Source organism: Passer montanus, unplaced genomic scaffold (genome assembly GCF_014805655.1).
Source record: "Passer montanus isolate IOZ18808 unplaced genomic scaffold, ASM1480565v1 scaffold4, whole genome shotgun sequence".
NCBI classification, from domain to species: Eukaryota; Metazoa; Chordata; class Aves; order Passeriformes; family Passeridae; genus Passer; species Passer montanus.
Genome location: NW_024368818.1, coordinates 8,282,818 through 8,301,929, shown reverse-complemented (window position 1 = coordinate 8,301,929; position 19,112 = coordinate 8,282,818). Strand labels below are relative to the sequence as shown.

General features: G+C 40.2%; 1 protein-coding gene across 4 annotated transcripts in view; it reads right to left on the bottom strand.

The window, feature by feature from the left end:
• PDGFD (platelet derived growth factor D) overlaps positions 1 to 19,112 on the bottom strand; it is a 137,633-nt gene that overhangs the window by 35,922 nt on the left and 82,599 nt on the right. For 2 of the 4 annotated variants that reach the window (XM_039718547.1, XM_039718548.1), the window contains exons 3-4: positions 17,972 to 18,152; positions 17,259 to 17,300 (exon numbers count right to left, since the gene is read on the bottom strand). In XM_039718547.1, the coding sequence (XP_039574481.1) occupies positions 17,259 to 17,300; positions 17,972 to 18,152 (223 nt within the window). The remainder of the gene's footprint in view (positions 1 to 17,258; positions 17,301 to 17,971; positions 18,153 to 19,112) is intronic. The other 2 variants (XM_039718549.1, XM_039718550.1) reach the window with 1 other exon arrangement.

Here is a 19,112-nt window from a genome sequence, read left to right as displayed (position 1 = left end):
ATAGTTATGCCTTTGAAAAATCAGATGTCATCTGACACTATTATGCCTATGAGCATACTGTTTGCTACTCATACCCACAAGGACTTCATTACCAAGCTGTGCAAATTGTGCATTACCTTTATTTTTTCCATTTCTCACAGAAACCTGTCCTCATATATCCATATACAAGGGATTTGCTAATAGCTAATCTGCTGCATACTGCAGTAAAGCAACTGTAAACAAAGCACAAATCAACTAACATTCATTGTAAATATTCTGCAATTCCTCCTTTGCCATTTTTATCTGAATGGCAAATTTTGATTCTGCAGTTAAACACCAGGATGCAAAACTTGAAAGGCTCTCTCAGGCTGTCTCTTCCAAACCCATCAGACTGGTTGGCTGTTTCCAAGCTAAATTTATCTTTATTGCACTTATGTAAGTACCAGCTTTATCCTTTTCTTCCTCTCCCATGTTTGCTTCCTGCAGTAATTCTGAAGAGATGTTATATCTCCTCTCAGCATCCGTTTTATTACACTAAGCAAGCCAAGCTGTCTTGGCCCTTAGTAAGAAATGCCCTCTTCTCCCTCATTGTCCCTGAACTCAGTCCAAGAAAAATGTGGTTGCTCTGTACCATGGAGACCAGAACTGTACAAAGTATTCCAGAAGAGATACAACTACAGCCTCATTGGTCACATGCCTAGTACACTGAGAAATTTTCTTTTCCCCTCTTCAATAACCAGTGAGATGCTTTTAACAGCAAATACTGTTGCTATTAATCTCTACATGAGTGACCTCTTTGCTCATTTTTGGGCTGTTCCATTTCACTGCAAATCAATTCTGTGCTGCTCAAGGTCATCCAGCTTGCTTCTCTGATACTCTGATTTTCCCATTCATGAGCAATGCACTTCAGCACTGCGTGTACTGCAAAAACCACTAAAATGCTACTCTGCAGATTGTTCTTTGGTCCCTAAAACATCCCCAAAATAACTGACCATAAGATTAACCTTTTAGAAACTCCTATTAGCAAGCTGTCCCTGGCTGGATACTCCCTTCAGCATTACAGAACACTGCCTGCCCTTTGACTGCCACGTGCCATCTTTTCCAGCACAAGGGATTGTTTCCTGAGTGACATGGGGTGAGATGTTCCTCTGGAGTCCAATTACATTTGCTGGACAGCACTTCCTTCCACTCCAGGCTATCCTTCAGCCTGGAATGAATTTCTTTGACAAAGAGATGTGGAGTTTTATTCCTAAATTCCTGCATCCTTAACCACCTTTTTTGCTGACAAGTGCCCTGTAAGCATTCTAGGTCAGACTTAGGAGTGTGAAGGTGCCCTGGCCATTGATGCTGTAGGCTGCCACTGCATTCACCATCTCCAAGTGAGCCCTGGCTCACCTTACTGCAATCCAGGGATGCAATCCAGCTACATTACTCTTACACAGCATCTGCTCCTCGCTCCCTTTCTATTCCTGTTGTATGTAAATGAGACCTGCTTTCAGAGGTGACTCTCAGTGCTTTATGGTCTGTAGTGCCCATCTTTCGGCAGTGACAGTGGAGCAGTCTGAAGGCAATTGGGCTCCTTGCTCACCTTCGGTCTGTGTCTAAGCATGCCTGGGCCATGGTGGCATCCCAATTTGCAGGGCTTGCTGGTCCCCTGTGATGTCCCACACTGGCTTTGCCAGGGTAGTGGGAAGCAAACTTCCAGAAGGGTCCTGATCAGGGTGATGCTGCAGGCACTAGATACTGACCTGACAGCAAGTTTTCGGCTCATGGCATCACTCCTCCCAAGCTCTTTTCCCACATGCTGATCAGTGGGAAAACAGCTTGGGAGGAGTGATCCCATGAGCCAAAAACTTGCTGTCAGGTCAGTATCTAGTGCCCTTGTGAGGACTTTGGTGAACTTCTGCCACGCTGACTGGCAGGGTTTTGGAAGCAGCCTCCATGATAACAGGTGACTCTGCCCTGAGCAAAACTGAAAAGCTGATACTTCACTTGCTCAGTAGAGTCCAGGTGGGCAAAAAACTCTTTCAGAGTTAACAGAAGGCAGTGACAGCTGGTTATTTCAGGTCCTCCTTCTTGGTGTGACTCATACCAAATGGGAATGTACTGAAAGGCCCCAGTACTCGGGATAGAAGGAAAAATATTAATGAGAGAAAACCTCCTAGGAGCAAGCTATTAAATTTCTGACTTCTTTCCACTTGGGTTTCTACACATTTTTTATAAACGTAAACACAGTACATAATCACAGAAAAATAATCATTAACAAATACAGTGTAATTTCATTTAATATTCCAAGTTTTCCATTGTTCTATCAGGAGGATCTAGTAAGTGCTCGGACACGCACACTTACATCTTCAGATGTGATTTGGGAGAAACATGGAAGCAATAACAATAATAACAAAAAACTCTAATGGCGCTAAGCAAATTTAATTCTAAAGGGTACTGGTAAGGGACATTAGCTGTCCTAGCAGTAATCCCAGCCTATTGATTTTTTGTGAAGGATCCATTTGTTTTTGAGCTCTCTGTCAGAGGATGGTTTAATTCTGCAGTAAGCATGCAGCAGGAGCATGTGTTATGTTTCACAGATAATGCAAAACAAAGCAATTTGTTCACCCTCCTGCTTTGACTGGAAGGCACTGCATTTTCTAGGACAACAAAAAAGGATTGCTATCCAAGCTTTCTAAGATGTTCAATAATCATAAAAATAGCAAGAAAACCTGATCTTTGAAGAATAAAAGAACTATTTTCTCGTAGATTTTCAGGTTTTTGATGTGATCAAAAGCAGTCAATTTACTGCATACAGCACAGGATACTGCTTATTGGGGATTTTGTTTAACATGAGTTTCATCAAACAGCTAAATTAAGGAAAAAAACAAACTATTCCAACCGAACTTCCAGATCCAGATCTATTTCTCAGAAACACCACTGCTGTTAAAGCTAAATATATGTACTTTAGGAGCAGTTAAGCTTCTATTTCTCTTATGCATAATTTTACAAATATCAATAGCAAGTGACACTATGAGTTAAGACCAGGTAAAGAGTACTTTACATTTTGCATACCACCTTTTGCAAACAATCTAACTAAACCATGTTATCAGTTTTGGGATCATCTTACCAAAAAAATGGCCTTGAAAATCCTTCTACACACCAATCTGAGACCATAGCCTCAAAACCAGGAGGGGGTGTACTGGGCCACAATTAGTGTGTGCCACATTTTATTTGAATTCTGACTAAACATAAGCATAACCAAATAGACTAAGGATGGCTGTAAAATTATAATAGGCTAAATATTTTCAAGTGATGAAAATCAAGACAAACAGTTTAATTCAGTTTTATACTAATGACATGGAAAACGTCACAGAAAATTGAACAGGCAAAAAATAAAAAGAAGTTGTAAACATCATTTAATACAAAGAAAAATGGTAGGATTACCAGAGGTCAGAAGCGGTGTCAGGTAAGAAAAACAAGCTTTCACTTTAAAGAATGTAAGTGGAAAAAAGGTAAAAGCCATAAACTCTATTTGATGGCACACACGGACTCTGAAAGGAACTGGTGCCAAGAGACTGAATGGAACAAAGATAAAAAAACATGACATTAATCTGAAATGTAACAGTGGCACAGCATGGAGGGTGACTTACGCCTGCACACACAGGTATCTTCCCCAGGCACAAGGAGATGCTTTCCCCATACCAAGGGACACCCACTATCACAAATCACCACCAAGGGGATACCACATCACCATAAACCACCACCTTCCAGGGAACCACGGGCACAGGTAGGACTTCTCCTCACTGGCAGGGATGTGTGAGCATTTGCACATCTTCACCACCCTCCTATGGGTTCAGAACAGGGTTATGCTCAGAAAAAATGCGACATTTGTGGATGGAAGCAACTCTTCTGGAAACTGAAGATGGGTATTCCCAAGATAACAGGCACAGTTAGGTTTATGCTGCATGGGTGTGATATCAGTATTGATAAAAATTGCACAAAGTAGCTACATACCCCATCTATGGGAATGCCAAGGTGACATCAAACCCCTGCCATCCTGGCCTTGCAGAGCTGGTCTGCACAGGCCAGGCATTTCAGCTGCCCACCTCCATCGGCAGTGCAGGCTTGTGAGGAGAAAACACTGGGGAGGGCTCTCACACACTCCAGAAAAATGACCTTGCTCTATGGTATAAAAACTCTTGAACATTTCCTGGACACCAGACAGCATTTTAAAAGTACCAGACCTACAGACGGTTTAGTTTTTACTGCTGGTTTTTAGCACAGCCCTCCTGGCCACCTTGTCCACCTTTGTCCACTTTGTCCTGGAGGACTAGACCTGGACTGCACCAGCAATAGGCCTGCACCCATGCAATACTCCTAATTTCAGCAGCTGCTATTACAAGCACTGTCTCTGCTTTTAATCTATTCCTTAATGCACCTGGAAAATGTACCTGAACCAGCACTGAGCTAGCACTGTCAGCACACAAAGTTGCTGCTAAGGTGGGAAAACGGAGTGTTTATTTTCACATATTTCTGATAGAGATAAATTATATGTATAGGGAGCAGAGTGTCCCATTTCTGCTGCCTTACATTATCTTCTCTGAGTTGGTCTTTTTGCTCTCTCTTCAGAGCTTAGTAACGCCAATTTTTCTGTATAAACTCATGCATATGCAAAAAGAGGTGGAAGGCCTGAATAAGAACATGACTGATACATTCAGGTTCTTTCCTAACCATCAGCATAAGATAAGCACACAAGACCTTGTGTACACCACGGCTGCTTAGAGGAGAGGTGATTCAGAGATTAATACACACATGTAAGTACAATGCACATTTTGAAATAGGATCTAATTTCCAGTCAGGCACAAAAGTTCCACCTCATCTGTAAAAAACAGCAATTGCTTTGTGCTTGGTTTAGGTTCCCACACCAACACAGTATTCCAAATTCCAAATTCTTGGGAGTAGAGAAAGCAAAGTTTTCAGCTGCCTATTTCTATCACTAGTAGCCTCTTCAGCATGCAACACAAACCACACAGAGCAGTCAGACTACTTGTCCTCATGATGCCCAGGTTCTTTCAGAATTTCTTTTGTTTCAAGTTTATTGGCCAGACCTTGGTGTGAGATAAATTTCTGCAGTCCCAAGTTGTTTTTTATACTTTGCCCTACATCAGTGGAAAAACTAACCTCATGCTTTCTAAGCTGTCTTCTCAAGTCTCAGGGTTTTTTTGTTATTTTCATTTTCCTCCCTCAAAGATAAAATTATTTTTCAAACTTACCCATAAGTCTGCAAACATTAAATTCCAGGGCTCACAAATGCTGTTAACTGTGTCACTCTCCATGCTGGCAGGAGTGACAAGAAAATTAAAGAAAAGATGACCTCCATATAAGAACTTCTGGGCTACATCTATATTAAGCAGTAAAATGAGGTAGAGATTGATCAGATACAGTGTGACTCATGTCTTCAGACACAACTATTGCCCTGTAAAACAGAGTGGCCACAACAAGCTGCACATTAAAAACAGCCTGGGGCCCGTGCTAGCTCCAAACCAGCCACGCTAAAAATGTGATGGGTGCAAACAACGTTGTGCTTATGCCTTGACTTACATACATCCCATTGAAAAGTCTCTGCTGACAATTCTGGATACACAGACTTCCGTATTAGAGGGTCTGATCCTGCAAGATTGTGCATTTAAGCTTCATTTATTTGGTTCATGGCTGGACAACAACAGTGCCAAGAATCAGGAACACAAAGTGAGACAATATAGTGCCTGATTCCTACAGTCTGAGGAAAAGTTTATTACTGTTTTTCACAAAACATGACCTAAGGACTACATCAGGACACAAATATTGATTGAAAGAAAGCATTTTTATAGCTTCCAAGATCAGAAGTGTTATTTAAACCTTCAGGTTAGGAAAGGGACCTGGAAAATAAGTGTTATCTGCCACAAAACAGCATTTTGTACAATTAAGCTGTATTCCTGAACAAAAACTATTAAAATGAAAGAAAAAAAATCAACCCTGTTGTTACTGGTCACAGAAAAATTGGACGTTATTTGATTCTGCTGAAAATGATCTAACAAGATACACTAATTCCATGAACCTAAAAGCCATTTTTAGCATTCAGTGCTACAGATGAGTTGCAAAATCTGACCCTGTGTTGTTCCAGGCTCAGACCTTATCTAATTAAGTTCTGACTAGTTATCAAACTGACAATTGAGAAAAACAGAACCACATTTTTCTTGGTATTACAAGATATAGGAAATATGATTTCTTTTTTTCTTTTTTTTTTTTTCCTGGCATGCCATGTATGTTCAAAATTAGTTCAACATGGAGAGAAATCTGTGGGCTGAAACAGAGACGAGGTTGCAGGCAAAGAATGATAACAACCCAAGCCCCGGGCTGGAGGTGTTCAGTTCAGTAGCACAAAGCTCAGCAACATGCAGGGGGTTATTTTATGTAACGGTACCATTTAGGCAAAATTTTTCAACTAAGATTTATCCTATCAAGCCTAAAAATGACAGGAACCCTGCAACTAATAAAAGATGTGCGTGTAAATATACATGTGAAAGGGTAAACCAAAACCACCCTGCCATGTCTGTCACCTATTTTATTATGAAGACATGCATGGACTTCATCGAGTGCTCAGGGCAAAATCAAAGGTTGCAAATTTAATAAAGATGTATGCATACAAAACACAAGTCAGATTTACACAATGCAGTGACTCTCTTTGGAAATATGGTGTAGAGTGTGAAGCTTATTGAAGCCAGAACCACTGTGCTCAGCAAAAAACAGCAGCAGCCTGGGGGTAAACCAGCTTCCCCAGTAGGGAGGAAGGACCATGTCTGATGACCTGTGCCTGGGGCTACAGAGTCAGAACAAAACTAAGCATTGTTAAAAGGAAGTGTGGAGATCCCAAGTGTTCCAGTCATCATTGCCACATAAGAAGGAAGGTGGGGATGAGAATAGCAACAAGCTTTCTCACACCCATCAGACCAGTGCCTCAGCGTGGTCTGAAGCTGATTTTTGTTCCTTCACTTTCCTGGTTTGGAATCTGGTATTGCTGCTCTCTATTTTGTGGGCATGCGATTTCTTACACAAGAGAGGACCCAGGTACATCTGGTAGGCACAGGAAAAGTGAGCATCCAAATAAAACAGCACAGCAGACAAACCTCTTTGCTCATAACTCTTGGTCTGACCATGCAGCCCACCCTGCTGGCAGTGTCCCAAACTAGAAGCTGGAACACCACCACCTGCTTCTGTACTGTCTTTCAGAAGTTAATTTTGTGGCATTTTACAACTGATGTGCCTGTCTTTGAGGTGAGAAGGTCTCAGGCTCTGAGAAGGTGTTAGGGCAGTGGTGGAGCCTGGCCTGGAACCAGCACCCTCCCTTAGGTCATGATGCTGCATCCAATCCCATGGAAATTGCAACTGCACGCACAACCATCTTCACTGAGGACATGCAAAAATCATTGCACGAGTATCCCAACCCAACACAAAGAAAGTTTGCTGTGTAAAGTTGCAACTTAATGTGTTCCTAGATTACATGCTGAATGGAAGGAAGGGCATAGGAAACCTGGGAGCCCAAAGATGGAGTGAGCTGGCAAAAGAAAACCCATTGCAGGACACATTCCCAGTGTTAGGGTAGACAGGCCGGCAACTTAGGCATGCAGACCTGCCTAAGAAGCGTAACCTGGCAGGTGACACTGACGCCAAAATCACTTTTGACAGTAACACCACCCATTAACACAGCCCTGGTGATGCCTGAATCACTAGACCCAGCTCTGTTCACTACTGTAGACATTGTAAAAAGTTAGGAAAATCTGGGGCAGTTTTGACAAGAACATCAAAATCTCTGAGGGGATTAAATTGCCTGATTTTTTGGATAAGATTAAAAGCTAAATATGGACATCATTGCTTGACTAAGCAAAAAGCAAAGCATGAAAGCACGCTGCAAATATCTAAGGGAGATATACACCCAAAACAAAATGAACAGACTTCTTTATCATAAATCAGTAAGAGATATAATTGCAGGCAACGGTATGGCATTAAAAAAAAAAAGGAAATTAAAACTTATTATGAAAGAAAAAATGTCTTTGCAACAGCGATTTATTACTCTGTGGTTAAATGTTCTGTATGTGCTTGTTATATTATATAAATGATCAAGCAATGAATTTACAATACAGAAAATTCTTGTCCTGAAGGAAAGTTGAATGAATCACCTCACATCAGAATTCTAGGTTTGTCTGCATTAGACATTACTGGGAAAAAAAAAAAAAGCCTAAATTTAGATTCGGTAATCTTAAAACAATCAGTATCATCTGATCCAGAGATGTAAGTAGTCTACAGCAGTTACAGCTGCTGCAACAAACAAGGCAAAGATTTATTATGTAAGCAATTAAACACCCATTATACACAATGCATTGTGTTCCCTGGCTTGCCAAGAATGACAAAAACACATTGAACAGTGCTAAGGTTGAAACAGACTCTGCAACTCAAACTCATCTAGAACAGTACAAGAGCAGGACTGTGCTGCCAGGCTTTGCAAGGTGCTGACACACAGTCAAATAAATAGTATTGGAGGAGCACAGAACATGAAGTTGTGCCTTCGAGCCTCTCTCCACACAAGGCTGCGAAGACACGCAATCCTTGTTTTGATTTAAAAGACAACTTGCAACCAACACCTGCTGTGATGGATTTTCACAAGTTCCTCAGTGCAGCTGGAGGTCTAGCATGTTTCAGGGCATCATACCACTTTTGGTATTTGCTTCTGACAGACTTCCAGAGGAAGCAGACTGACTTCCTACTCTTCTCCAACACAGTTGGTACACTTAAATTAAGCTGTGCACCTTCGTCTTTTATAGAAAATCTCCAGCAGAGGCTGCTCAACAGGAATAGGGCCTGGGAAGAACAGGCCACTTCCTCTTCCCTTGTGGCCATGATAGTAAGTCACACTAATGTTGCCACATTGAAGAACCAGGAGAAGTTAATTGACACCTCTTTGCAGCACTGCAATAGAATTAAACTTTTTACAGACTCAAGCATAGACCCTCTCTTCTCCCAAAAAATCTTCCATTTTAACTAAATTTTTAGAAAACACCCTCCAGATTTACCAAACCAAGTTCTTCATATGTTATGAACATTTCACATGCCAAAATTCTTCAACTGTTGCTGAACTGGAAGTAAAGGACAGAAGATGGATTTATATAGACAGCATTACATCCTCAAGTCAACGGTCTAAAACGGACCTGCTTTTCAAACAAACAGCTAATGTGATTGACAGGTTAATAATGAGTGCTTTTAAAAAAGTCTGACAGCGTAAACTAACCTCATGTTCATGCATACTGATGTTCTGTTCAGGGGTAGTTAACAGGGGAGGATGGTTGGACCCTCCTCTTTAGTGCAGATACAAAAGAGGATCACAAGTCTACCAGCAGCACTGACTGTGTTTATTTGCTGCTACATTTGCCATCTTTCCTTCTGGTATCTTCTTAATTGTCAACTCCAAGAAGTTGTTCTTCTCTCCTAGTCTCATGCTTTGCCCATGAGAAGGCATGCAAAAGAAACTGGGAGGGAGCTGAGACAGCTGACCCAGACTGACCAAAGGCATATTCCACACCGCAGAACATCACTTTTTGTTTCTTATTATCACCATTATTACTATATTTTACTTTATTTTCAATTATTAACCTGTTCCTATCTCAACATACAAGTTTTACTTCAATCCTCCTTCCCATTCCACCAGGGTACAGAGAGGAGTGGCATGAGTGAGCGGCTGTGCGGTGCTTAATTTCCATCAGGGCTTAAACCACAACAGCATGAAAGCTAACAGGGCAGGAGATTTACTGTGAATCTTACACATGCCCTCACTTAGTCAAATACAGTGGCAAGATCACAGCCAGTTGCTATGATACCGTGGCTCCCTTCATTCAATGAAAATACTGAAGTCACTATTCTGCCAGTATTACACACTTCCCAACAACTGCAACATTCCTGTGGCTCTTATCTGTTATTCTTACATGCTACGATCTCATTGCTAATATGAATGTGTGCTTCTTGCAATTTGCATTTTCCAATTTGCTTCTGCTGTATTTTGCAGGAAATCATCTTCATACTGAATGAGGCTTGTGAGTCTCTGATTACTTTTATCTAACACGGGTAAGTAACCCTCTTGTACTGCACATTATGATCTTTTCCTGTTCGTGTCTTTTGTATATCTAACATCTTGGAAAAGTGGAATTTTCCTCTGGATCAGTAATTTTGTCAGGAATTCTGTAACCAGGTAAGTTCTGACTGTAGGAAATGCAGTTCTTCAAAATCTAAAGCTGTCCTAAAGGAACCTAAATGTCTCTAAGTCTTGTTAGAATAAATTATTTGAGATAGGATACTGGATTTGAAAATAACACATTTGTGTTTGTACAGTACTTTGAAGGTACAATGTGCTGCATTTCCCCGTTCTCGGCCACCACCACGAGTTTGGTGAATTCTCATCCAGTGTATAGCACATGACTGGAGTTAAGATACAGCATTTTCAGCAGGAACTGGACATTAACAGGACTACTGCTATGTTAAGACAGATCAATGATAACATCCTGCAAAGAAGCCACACTTTAACAGAGCTGTCAACAAATCAAGGACAGAGGAGCAAATGGCCAGTTCTCTCTCATGCTGTTCAAACAACAAAACTGCCAGGCACACATGCTTGCAGCTGAGAAAACACAGGCATTAAAGTCTATTTTCCTTTCTGATTAAAACAATTGTTTTATCAGTTGAAGTCTGACAGTTTCCGGGAGCTTCTGGGTGTTTATATGGTCCCACTGCTTCTGGTTCTATCTTCCTTGCAAGAAAGTCTGTATTTTGCTGGCCATAACTCAATTCCTCATTCATGTCCCCACTTTTGAAATATATTTAAACCCAGCCCTCACAGCCACAGGTATTGCTAGAAGAGGTTGATCTAGCAAAATTGTCTTACTTCTGTCTTGCTTTCTACCTGCCCTCCCTCCTTTTCTGGACACAGTCTTTCCTATTTCAAGTCCACTTCCTCTCTAATATCTCCCATTAATTTTCCTCTTTTCCTTCTGAATCTTGCCACCATGAGTCTTCTGAGTTATGCAAATCTTTCCTTCTCTTCGTTGCCTTGTTAAAAATGTTTCCTTATTGCCATTCACCCTCTTCAGTCCAAGTGAAACTGCATTCATGTGACTATAATGAACAAGTGACATGTGGACACCATCCTAGCAAAGAGGGAAAGCTCCTTCTTTCATGGTGTGCTTGCCAAGTTTGATACTGTTAATCACAGCCTCTCTGTCCTTTGGTTTTGTAATTTTTCCTTTCACGTTCAAGAATATTTGCTTGTCTGGGGCTTCACCTATCTCTCCCACCATGGCATTTTGGTGTTTCTGCTGCCTTCTCTCTCTCTGTGGACTTGACTCTTCTACTATGTGTGTTTGCCTTACCCACAAAAACCTTTATTTCTGAATTTGGACTGTATTTTACTGTTCTCCTTTGTCTTTGCTGCTGCCACTGTTTCATTGCCATTCCTGGATGATCCTGTATCAGTCCTCCCTCTAGTACTTGTAGCTTCCTCTAGTGCCAAGCTGGCCGGTGATTCCTCTTCTCCCCAAAACCTCTGAACTTTGAATGGCTTTAAAAACTAAGACAAAACAGGGACACTCCCAATGAAGTTTAAAATTTAGAGAGCCACACAGCACAAGGATTGGAACCAATCTTAGTGTCTGAGACAAGAATAAACATGGAAGGGGCATCAGGCCTTAAGAAGAGCTGGCAAGAGAAGGACTATGTTAAGACCACAGCCTAGGGAACACTGGGGGACAATGCAGTCCGGGACAACTGACTGTGAAGCACTGGGTCATGTCAGGTTGGGCTGCTCTGGCTGCAGCCCCCAGGTTCCCTGTGACTCATGTGCTGCATTCAGCTGGTGCATCTCAGACTTGAAAACCTGCAAGTTTTTCCACCCTGGAGGAAAAGCGATCGGGCGGATGAGACTTAGAAGTTAGTCAGTAAAGGTTTAGGGTTTTGGAAGGTGTGACAGGATGCCATTCTACTGAAGGCAGAAAAAGGTTTCATGCAAATATCACTATGAATCTTTTAATTAGAAATTTTGTCTGTCCCTGGAGCAGCCAGTGCTGCCTGTGAAACTGACCATCCAGACATGACCCTGAATCCAAAAATACCCTTTCCTTATTGCCAAACTATCTGGCTGCCACTTTTTCTTTTTTTTTTCTTTTTTTTTTTTTATCCTTTGCTATCTTTTATTCTGTCTGATTCCTGGGAGAACCAGAACTTGGCCTGTCTACCACACTGCTTTGCTTTTCTACCATGCCACCTTCCTTTCTTCATCGAACTTTGCTGAAGGACAGGTTAGGTCCTGTGAATTACACAGCAGGTTGAGGATTGCTGGATTCTCAGGAACCCTTATTAAATAGAAAGCATTCCTCCTCCCCATATAAAATTACTCTGAGATATTTCATGTCTCAAGATGCACCAAGAAGTAATATCTCTTTTTAACATGCTGTCATTTTATGTTGGTGTTTAAAAATTTTAACATCTTCCAAAGTTAAAAAAGAAAGGTGCATAGATAATCTCTTAAATTCTCTGCTTGTGTGAAGTTGGAGAAGTAATGTTAAAGATTTTGAGCAAGTCTCATCTAATTAGAGCCTAGGACTTAATTACTTCTCTCCTGAAAGATGAGCCTCTGGGAGATAATTTCATGGAGATAGTATGCCTTGAGCAAAACACAGAAAATAGTTTTATGTCAAAACTTAAGAAAATAGATGTTTCATCATAGAGATTGTTGTTTTGCATATGGGCTGTATTTATAAAGTCTTTGCTGTCTAGCATAGACAGGCAACCAAAACTGAAATTAGAGAAAGTGGCAGAAGAATTGATAAAAGTTCACAATTAAATTCTTCTTTCTTCATTGTGAAATCTATTTCATGTTCAACGACTTTCCTTGAGCAAAACACAGAAAATAGTTTTATGTCAAAACTTAAGAAAATAGATATTTCATCATAGAGATTGTTGTTTTGCATTTGGGTTGTATTTATAAAGTCTTCGCTGTCTAGCATAGACAGGCAACCAAAACTGAAGTTAGAGAAAGTGGCAAAAGAATTGATAAAAGTTCACAATTAAGTTCTTCTTTCTTCGTTGTGAAATCTATTTCATGTTCAACCACTTTATTAACCAAGACATGCCACTCCACCCCATTCTCTTTCCTTTGTACTCCCAGCAATTTACTGGGATTCCTTCTGTGGATTATCTATAGCAGGGAAGGTGTAGGTGCACTATTATCACTCCTGTTGTCACATGAGATATATTACATGGAGTTTTAGGCAGAATATTTTGTCCTGGATACAGAAATGAATTATCTATCCATTCTGTGAAAGAAGTGACAAGCTAAATCAGAAGTACAGCAGCAGACTCATGCAGCTTCCTGACTGGCTTCAGCTTAGAATTAATCATTCCTTATAATCTTTATGGATCTGTATTCCCACTGGTGAGTCTTTTTGTGATTGTGTTAACTCTTAAGGGCATTTATTTATTGACTTATTTTAAAAAACCCTTAAGCCTGCTGCTGTACTGCTTGTGCAGAGAAGTGTAGTAAAATATGGGGAACCAGTCACTTAATTCAGAGTGATAGCAGTGAGTACAAGTATCAGGATCAGCTTCTTATTTTTCCCATTTTCATTTTCTGATTGCTCTTACAATTTTGTTTGTTTTCTTCTGAGCTTAATAGGCAAGTATTAAACAGTTTAAGCTTAGAGTTTGAGCAAACTTTGACTGGTCAATATTCTCTGTATGGAAAAGTGATTGAATTTTATTGTAGTGTCTTACCCCTGTTTGTGACTAATGCTCTCTTTTCGGTTGTACGTGTGGTGACCTATATACAGAGTGTTTAGCAGAAAGCTATTCCCCATAAAATTTCACATAAGAATCCAAACTCAAAGTTCCTCCCTCCTTCATTGCATTAATTTTTTATGGCTCCCTTATCCAAAAAACTTAATTTTTAAACAAGCCCAAACTACTTAGATTTAACACCTTGATATTTTGAAGCATAAGCTTATCTTGGGAGAAATGCTCTTACGTTCTCCTGTTTAATACCACATATCTACAAGTATACGTGTATGTATGTAAAAAAGATGTATAAGTAACCTTACACCTTTATATATATACATGTTTATACAAGTACATATAGATATGTTCCTAGATTTTTTGGTACCTCTTGCTTCCAATAAAGATTTTAGTCGAAATTCCAAAGTATGGATTTCATTTAGGATTAATCAAGCAATTAGTACAGCAATAGGAATTTATTGTTATAAATGTATAACAAATATGTGCCTTTTACAATAAACTTTAAATAATGTTTCTAATTAGCAAATGGAATCCAACATTTTCTAGCTGTCTCATTAAAATTAAATTAGATGCAGAGTTGGGAATTTTAATTCCAAACATACACCTTTATTGCTGAAACATGTTCCTGAATGAGTTCTTAGACTCTTTCACTAAATGTCCATGCAAATGAAGTTGTAAAACATGGGACCAAATCTTGTTAACATCCCTTTCCAGAATTATGACATTGAAAGAACTTCAGAAGGAAAAAGGGGATTATATAAATTTATCCTCCTCTGCTTCGTGGATTTCTACACTGTTGTGAATGATTATGTCCTTAGAGTAAAAATAATGTAACAAAAAAAAAACCCAAAAGACCCACAAACAAACAAAAACAAACAAAAAAAACCCCCCACCACTCAAGAATACCTTTCGTTCTTTCTACAATACAATTTAGTATCTCTAAGGCAACTCAAGAAAAGGATTCAAAAATATTAAGAAATAATGGCTTTAAATCATAATGGCAGGGAGGAGTTTCATACAAATTTGCAATCACATGAGGCTCATGCCTAATAGTTGTCTAGGTCTTGCTCCAGACCATTTTTGCTCTAGATCTGTGAACCTTAAAGAAAAATGCAATTTTTAAAGAGGTTCAAGGGAAATAATTTTCTGTGCAAATACCCAGACCAAGCCAACAAACCACACATCTACAGATGGGGGCTTTGAACGTGAAGTGTGGAGTGTAGAGACCAGCCTCCAGCTGTGTACACTGACCTCCTGCAACCAGCACACAGGAGGAGGGACTTTTTCCAGAGAGGTTAGGACATTTTTGACTCAGGCAACTTGAGGTCAGCAGTGGGAAGTGGGATACAATCAAATCATTAACAAACTCCTGGAGTCAGTTCCACCCTGGAGTGGATTCACCTCCAGTGAATGCTATACTTTTGTGAGGGAAGAGCAGATCTGGGACAGGCAGCATGTAGCAGCATGCTGGACCCGTCCCTTGCCTTCAAGACCATCATTACTGGTCCCCTTCCAGCCTTCTCAGTCCCTCAGGCCCACAGAGGAGAGAGTAGAGGCAGAGGTGCCAAAATACAGAAGATGAGGGAAGAGGAGGAAGAAGGTGGAGGGAGACAGCCTTGACAAGCAAAAGTTGCTAAATTTTTTTAGGTGGTCAGACTTTATTTTATAGATTTTTCTCCCCTGTCCCTTGTCTCTTATATTGGGACAGTTAAATATTCACATGTATCCATACAGTTTTCAACCTTATACTGTTGAAGACTATCCTTGTATCTTCTTGGACTAATTTTCCAGAATCAGTCTGAATTCTAATCCCATCGAGCCCTTTCATCCTAGATGGGGTATTTACTTTCTATACCTTGTTTTACAAAGGCAAATGTGATACAAGTCATACAAGTCTAATTTATGTCTTTTCTAGAAAAATAATCCCCTTCTGTTTCACTAAATGGCACTGAAATGTGCAGTTAATAGAAAAAAACAAATATATAAAGATAGTGAAGGACGTTTCTGCTAAGCTCTCTGGTGACTTATTTGTGCCTTATGTAGAGTGCTGACCTAAGTAAAAGCTTGATCTGCATCAAATGTAGTGAACTTCACTGACTTCCTTGAAGATTTATTAATGAGAGGCCAAAGAGTCAGGCTGCAAGGCTGCTTGGCTGCATGAGTAACTGTGAGAAATTTACCCAGTCATTCTGGCATGATGCACAGAAGATGGAGCTGATCAATAAATTCCAAATCACCTATTTTCTCTGGAAAATTATCAGACTCTGGTATACAAATAAACAACTACCACACAGATCCAAACTTCAAATATAAGAAAGAGCGAGGGAATGAAGAGATTTGTGCATATCTTGTGCACCATGTTCCAAGAAAGGCCCCAGAAAGTAGCCTGTTATTGGAGAAGGTTATGAAGTGAAGGAAAAAAGGCAATGTAAAGATCCTTAATTTCATCTCATAGAAAATACCATATGTTTTTGCATGCTTCATTAATGCTCCCTGGTTTACTGACTAGAAACACACAGCAAGTCCAACCTTCAGGGGTCAGCAGTGCTCAGGATATCTCTGAACAGGCGACTGTGGGGACTATAGAAAAAGGGCTGATTCTGCACAGAATCATGCTGCACTTTTAGGTTGTATGGTTCGGAATTTCAAGAGCAGTTAACTGAAAATCACTCCCCATCTCACAAATACCATCAACCACCAGGGCTCTTCTCTGAAATAAAGCAGTATTTCATTCAGAGGGTGCACTTAGAGATTATTCTTGTAAATAGATTTGCTAGATTGCAAATTCTCAGATTGCAAATTGCAAATTTACTCCCTAGTTTTGAAATTAGATAAATACAGTAGCCTTTTCTGAGCTTTCTAGTGCACAGAGTCCTGTGTCTTAGGAGTGATAACATTCATTTTTGGAAAGCCTAATACTATCAGACTATCTGTATATTCTCTGGAATAAAACTTGCTAAATGCAGCAGAGTTTCTGTGGCTGTGCTGAAATACAAACAGTGTAAAGAAAGGCTGCTGCTTCACTCTCATTTTTATGCCCAGTGGTCTTTCATAGACTGTTCTGCCTGAATCTGAGTTTTAGTAGATTATCTTCAAATTAGAGCTCAGGATGTACTTACAATTTAATGCCTTACTCCACTAGAAGCCTAACAATTTAAATGCAAGGGAGCAAAATCTTTATAGCTTTGCTCTGTCTTGACAATATGCTGTTGATGGACTCTTTTTAGCACACACAGGCATACATGCATGCAAAGCCAAGAGGAGGAAGTTAAATGACTCAAACAATTAATCTTTCCTGTTACAACGTTATTGCTATTCCAGGCTTTCTTATTCTTGTTAAAGGACAGTGGATTGAATAAAAAGGGAATAAGAAGTATGATGGATAGGAAAATATAACGATGACAGTATAATAAATTATTGCTTACCATTTCCTGAGTGTTTGCAAAATCTGCCTCTTTCGAGCTACACTGCACCAAAAGCATTATAATATTAATCAGGGCAATGCAAAGCAATACATATTTGTATCAAAATCTACTTAAGTGTACTGAGCATTCCCGCTCCCTAAAAGCAAAACCAAAAAAAAAAAAAAAAAAAAAAAGAGGAGATTTTCATCTCATTGTAATAGTACATGACACACTACTAATGCTTCTGCATATACAGAGGTATGTTGATATCTGATTAAAAATACAGTCTGAGCCTTAGCACACTGTCTTGCATGCAGACTTCTATTGAATACATGATAAACTACTCTTTATCTGAGAATCACAGTCATAACCCCTCAAGGTATTGTTATTTGACCTCGAATGAACATGAAAAAGGGGTTCACAGAGCAGCCATTTCTTTGCTATTTCTGCAGCATCTCTCAAGGCAGTGGCAGTGCAGCTTTAGTGTAGAAAGTGTTAGTGCTTCTGAAACATGTAATTAGAGTAAATCTTGAACTGAACTTGACTTTATTTTATATTTAATGACACAATGTCAGAAATACTTTGATCTGCATTAATGCAGTTGCTAGAATAAAATTACTTTCAGTCATTTAGTGTTTTGATCCCACATTTAGCTACGCCATCCAGTCTTCAAGAACTGATGCTCTTTTACACTGCAAGCTGTCTCTTATCCCTAGTACCCCTAGGAGACTTACCACAAGAGAGTAACATATCTTGAATCCAGGTTTAGCCACAAAGTAGTCATCGGACTTGAAAGTTATCTTTATGTGATTTGTCCTTGATGTTATTCTTGGAGGTACTTCCTTGTGTCCACACCACCGTCCTCGAATAACTGTGCTGGTCTCTGATACATCTTCCACTTCCACAAAGTCATACCTGAAAAAGAGTATGAAGACTCAATTTCTGCTGACTCTGGTTACAGACAGTGTTTGCAAATTGACAGGAGCACAGCTGGAGACACAAAGACAACTGTCCCCTGTTCTCCAAAACATCAGACTAAATATTACAAATGGTGGACAAGATTGTGTGCCACTAAATACACTAAGCTGCAAACTACTGCCTGAGTACTCAAATGACTGATTTCTGTGCTCCTGGAACATGACAGTATTTGCTACCACGTTAAAAGAGCAATAAGAGACACTTGCATGAGCTTAGTATACAGTAAGCATACCCATTCTGTTTCATGTGGTGGGTAAATAATTTAGAGACCTGATAAAATATTATTTAAGGCAAGCTGCCCAACCTGAGCAGTTGCAAGCACTTGTGCACTTTCTGGTGGTCACCCTACTCCCTGCAGCAGCAGCAGCAGCCACAGGCGCCCGCCTGCTCTGTCAGTCAGAGGGCTAGAGAGGGCAGCCACTGTGCCAGGAGCAAAGGGAGATGCTGGATGGACACAGGGCAGTGCATAATACTGAAAGGTGCTTTTTAGGACCTTCCTTGTAGGTGGAACATTGCTGCTGCAGCTGGTTTGGAAATATTTATGTCCAGCTTTCAAGTAGGAAAGCATGCTGCTGCTCTGCGTGCTGCAGCGGGGAGTTCATGTGCATGCTGTCACCAGGGAAAATGAAACAGCATATCAAAAGTCACATCTAGGCACCCGTGCCACAGCACTGATACCTGAGCCCAAAGAGGCTCTGCCAGAAGCAGAAGGCACCAAACCCCAAGGATGAAGGGACACAGTGGCAGCACTCACTGCTCCAGCCTGCGCATTCGCCCGCTTGGGTATAAATGACCATATAAATAAATAAATAAATAAACGAGTAAAGTTATTGAGCTGGAGAATAAAGGGGACATAGAATGAAGTTCTGCTTTTACTAGAACTATGAAAAAATATCT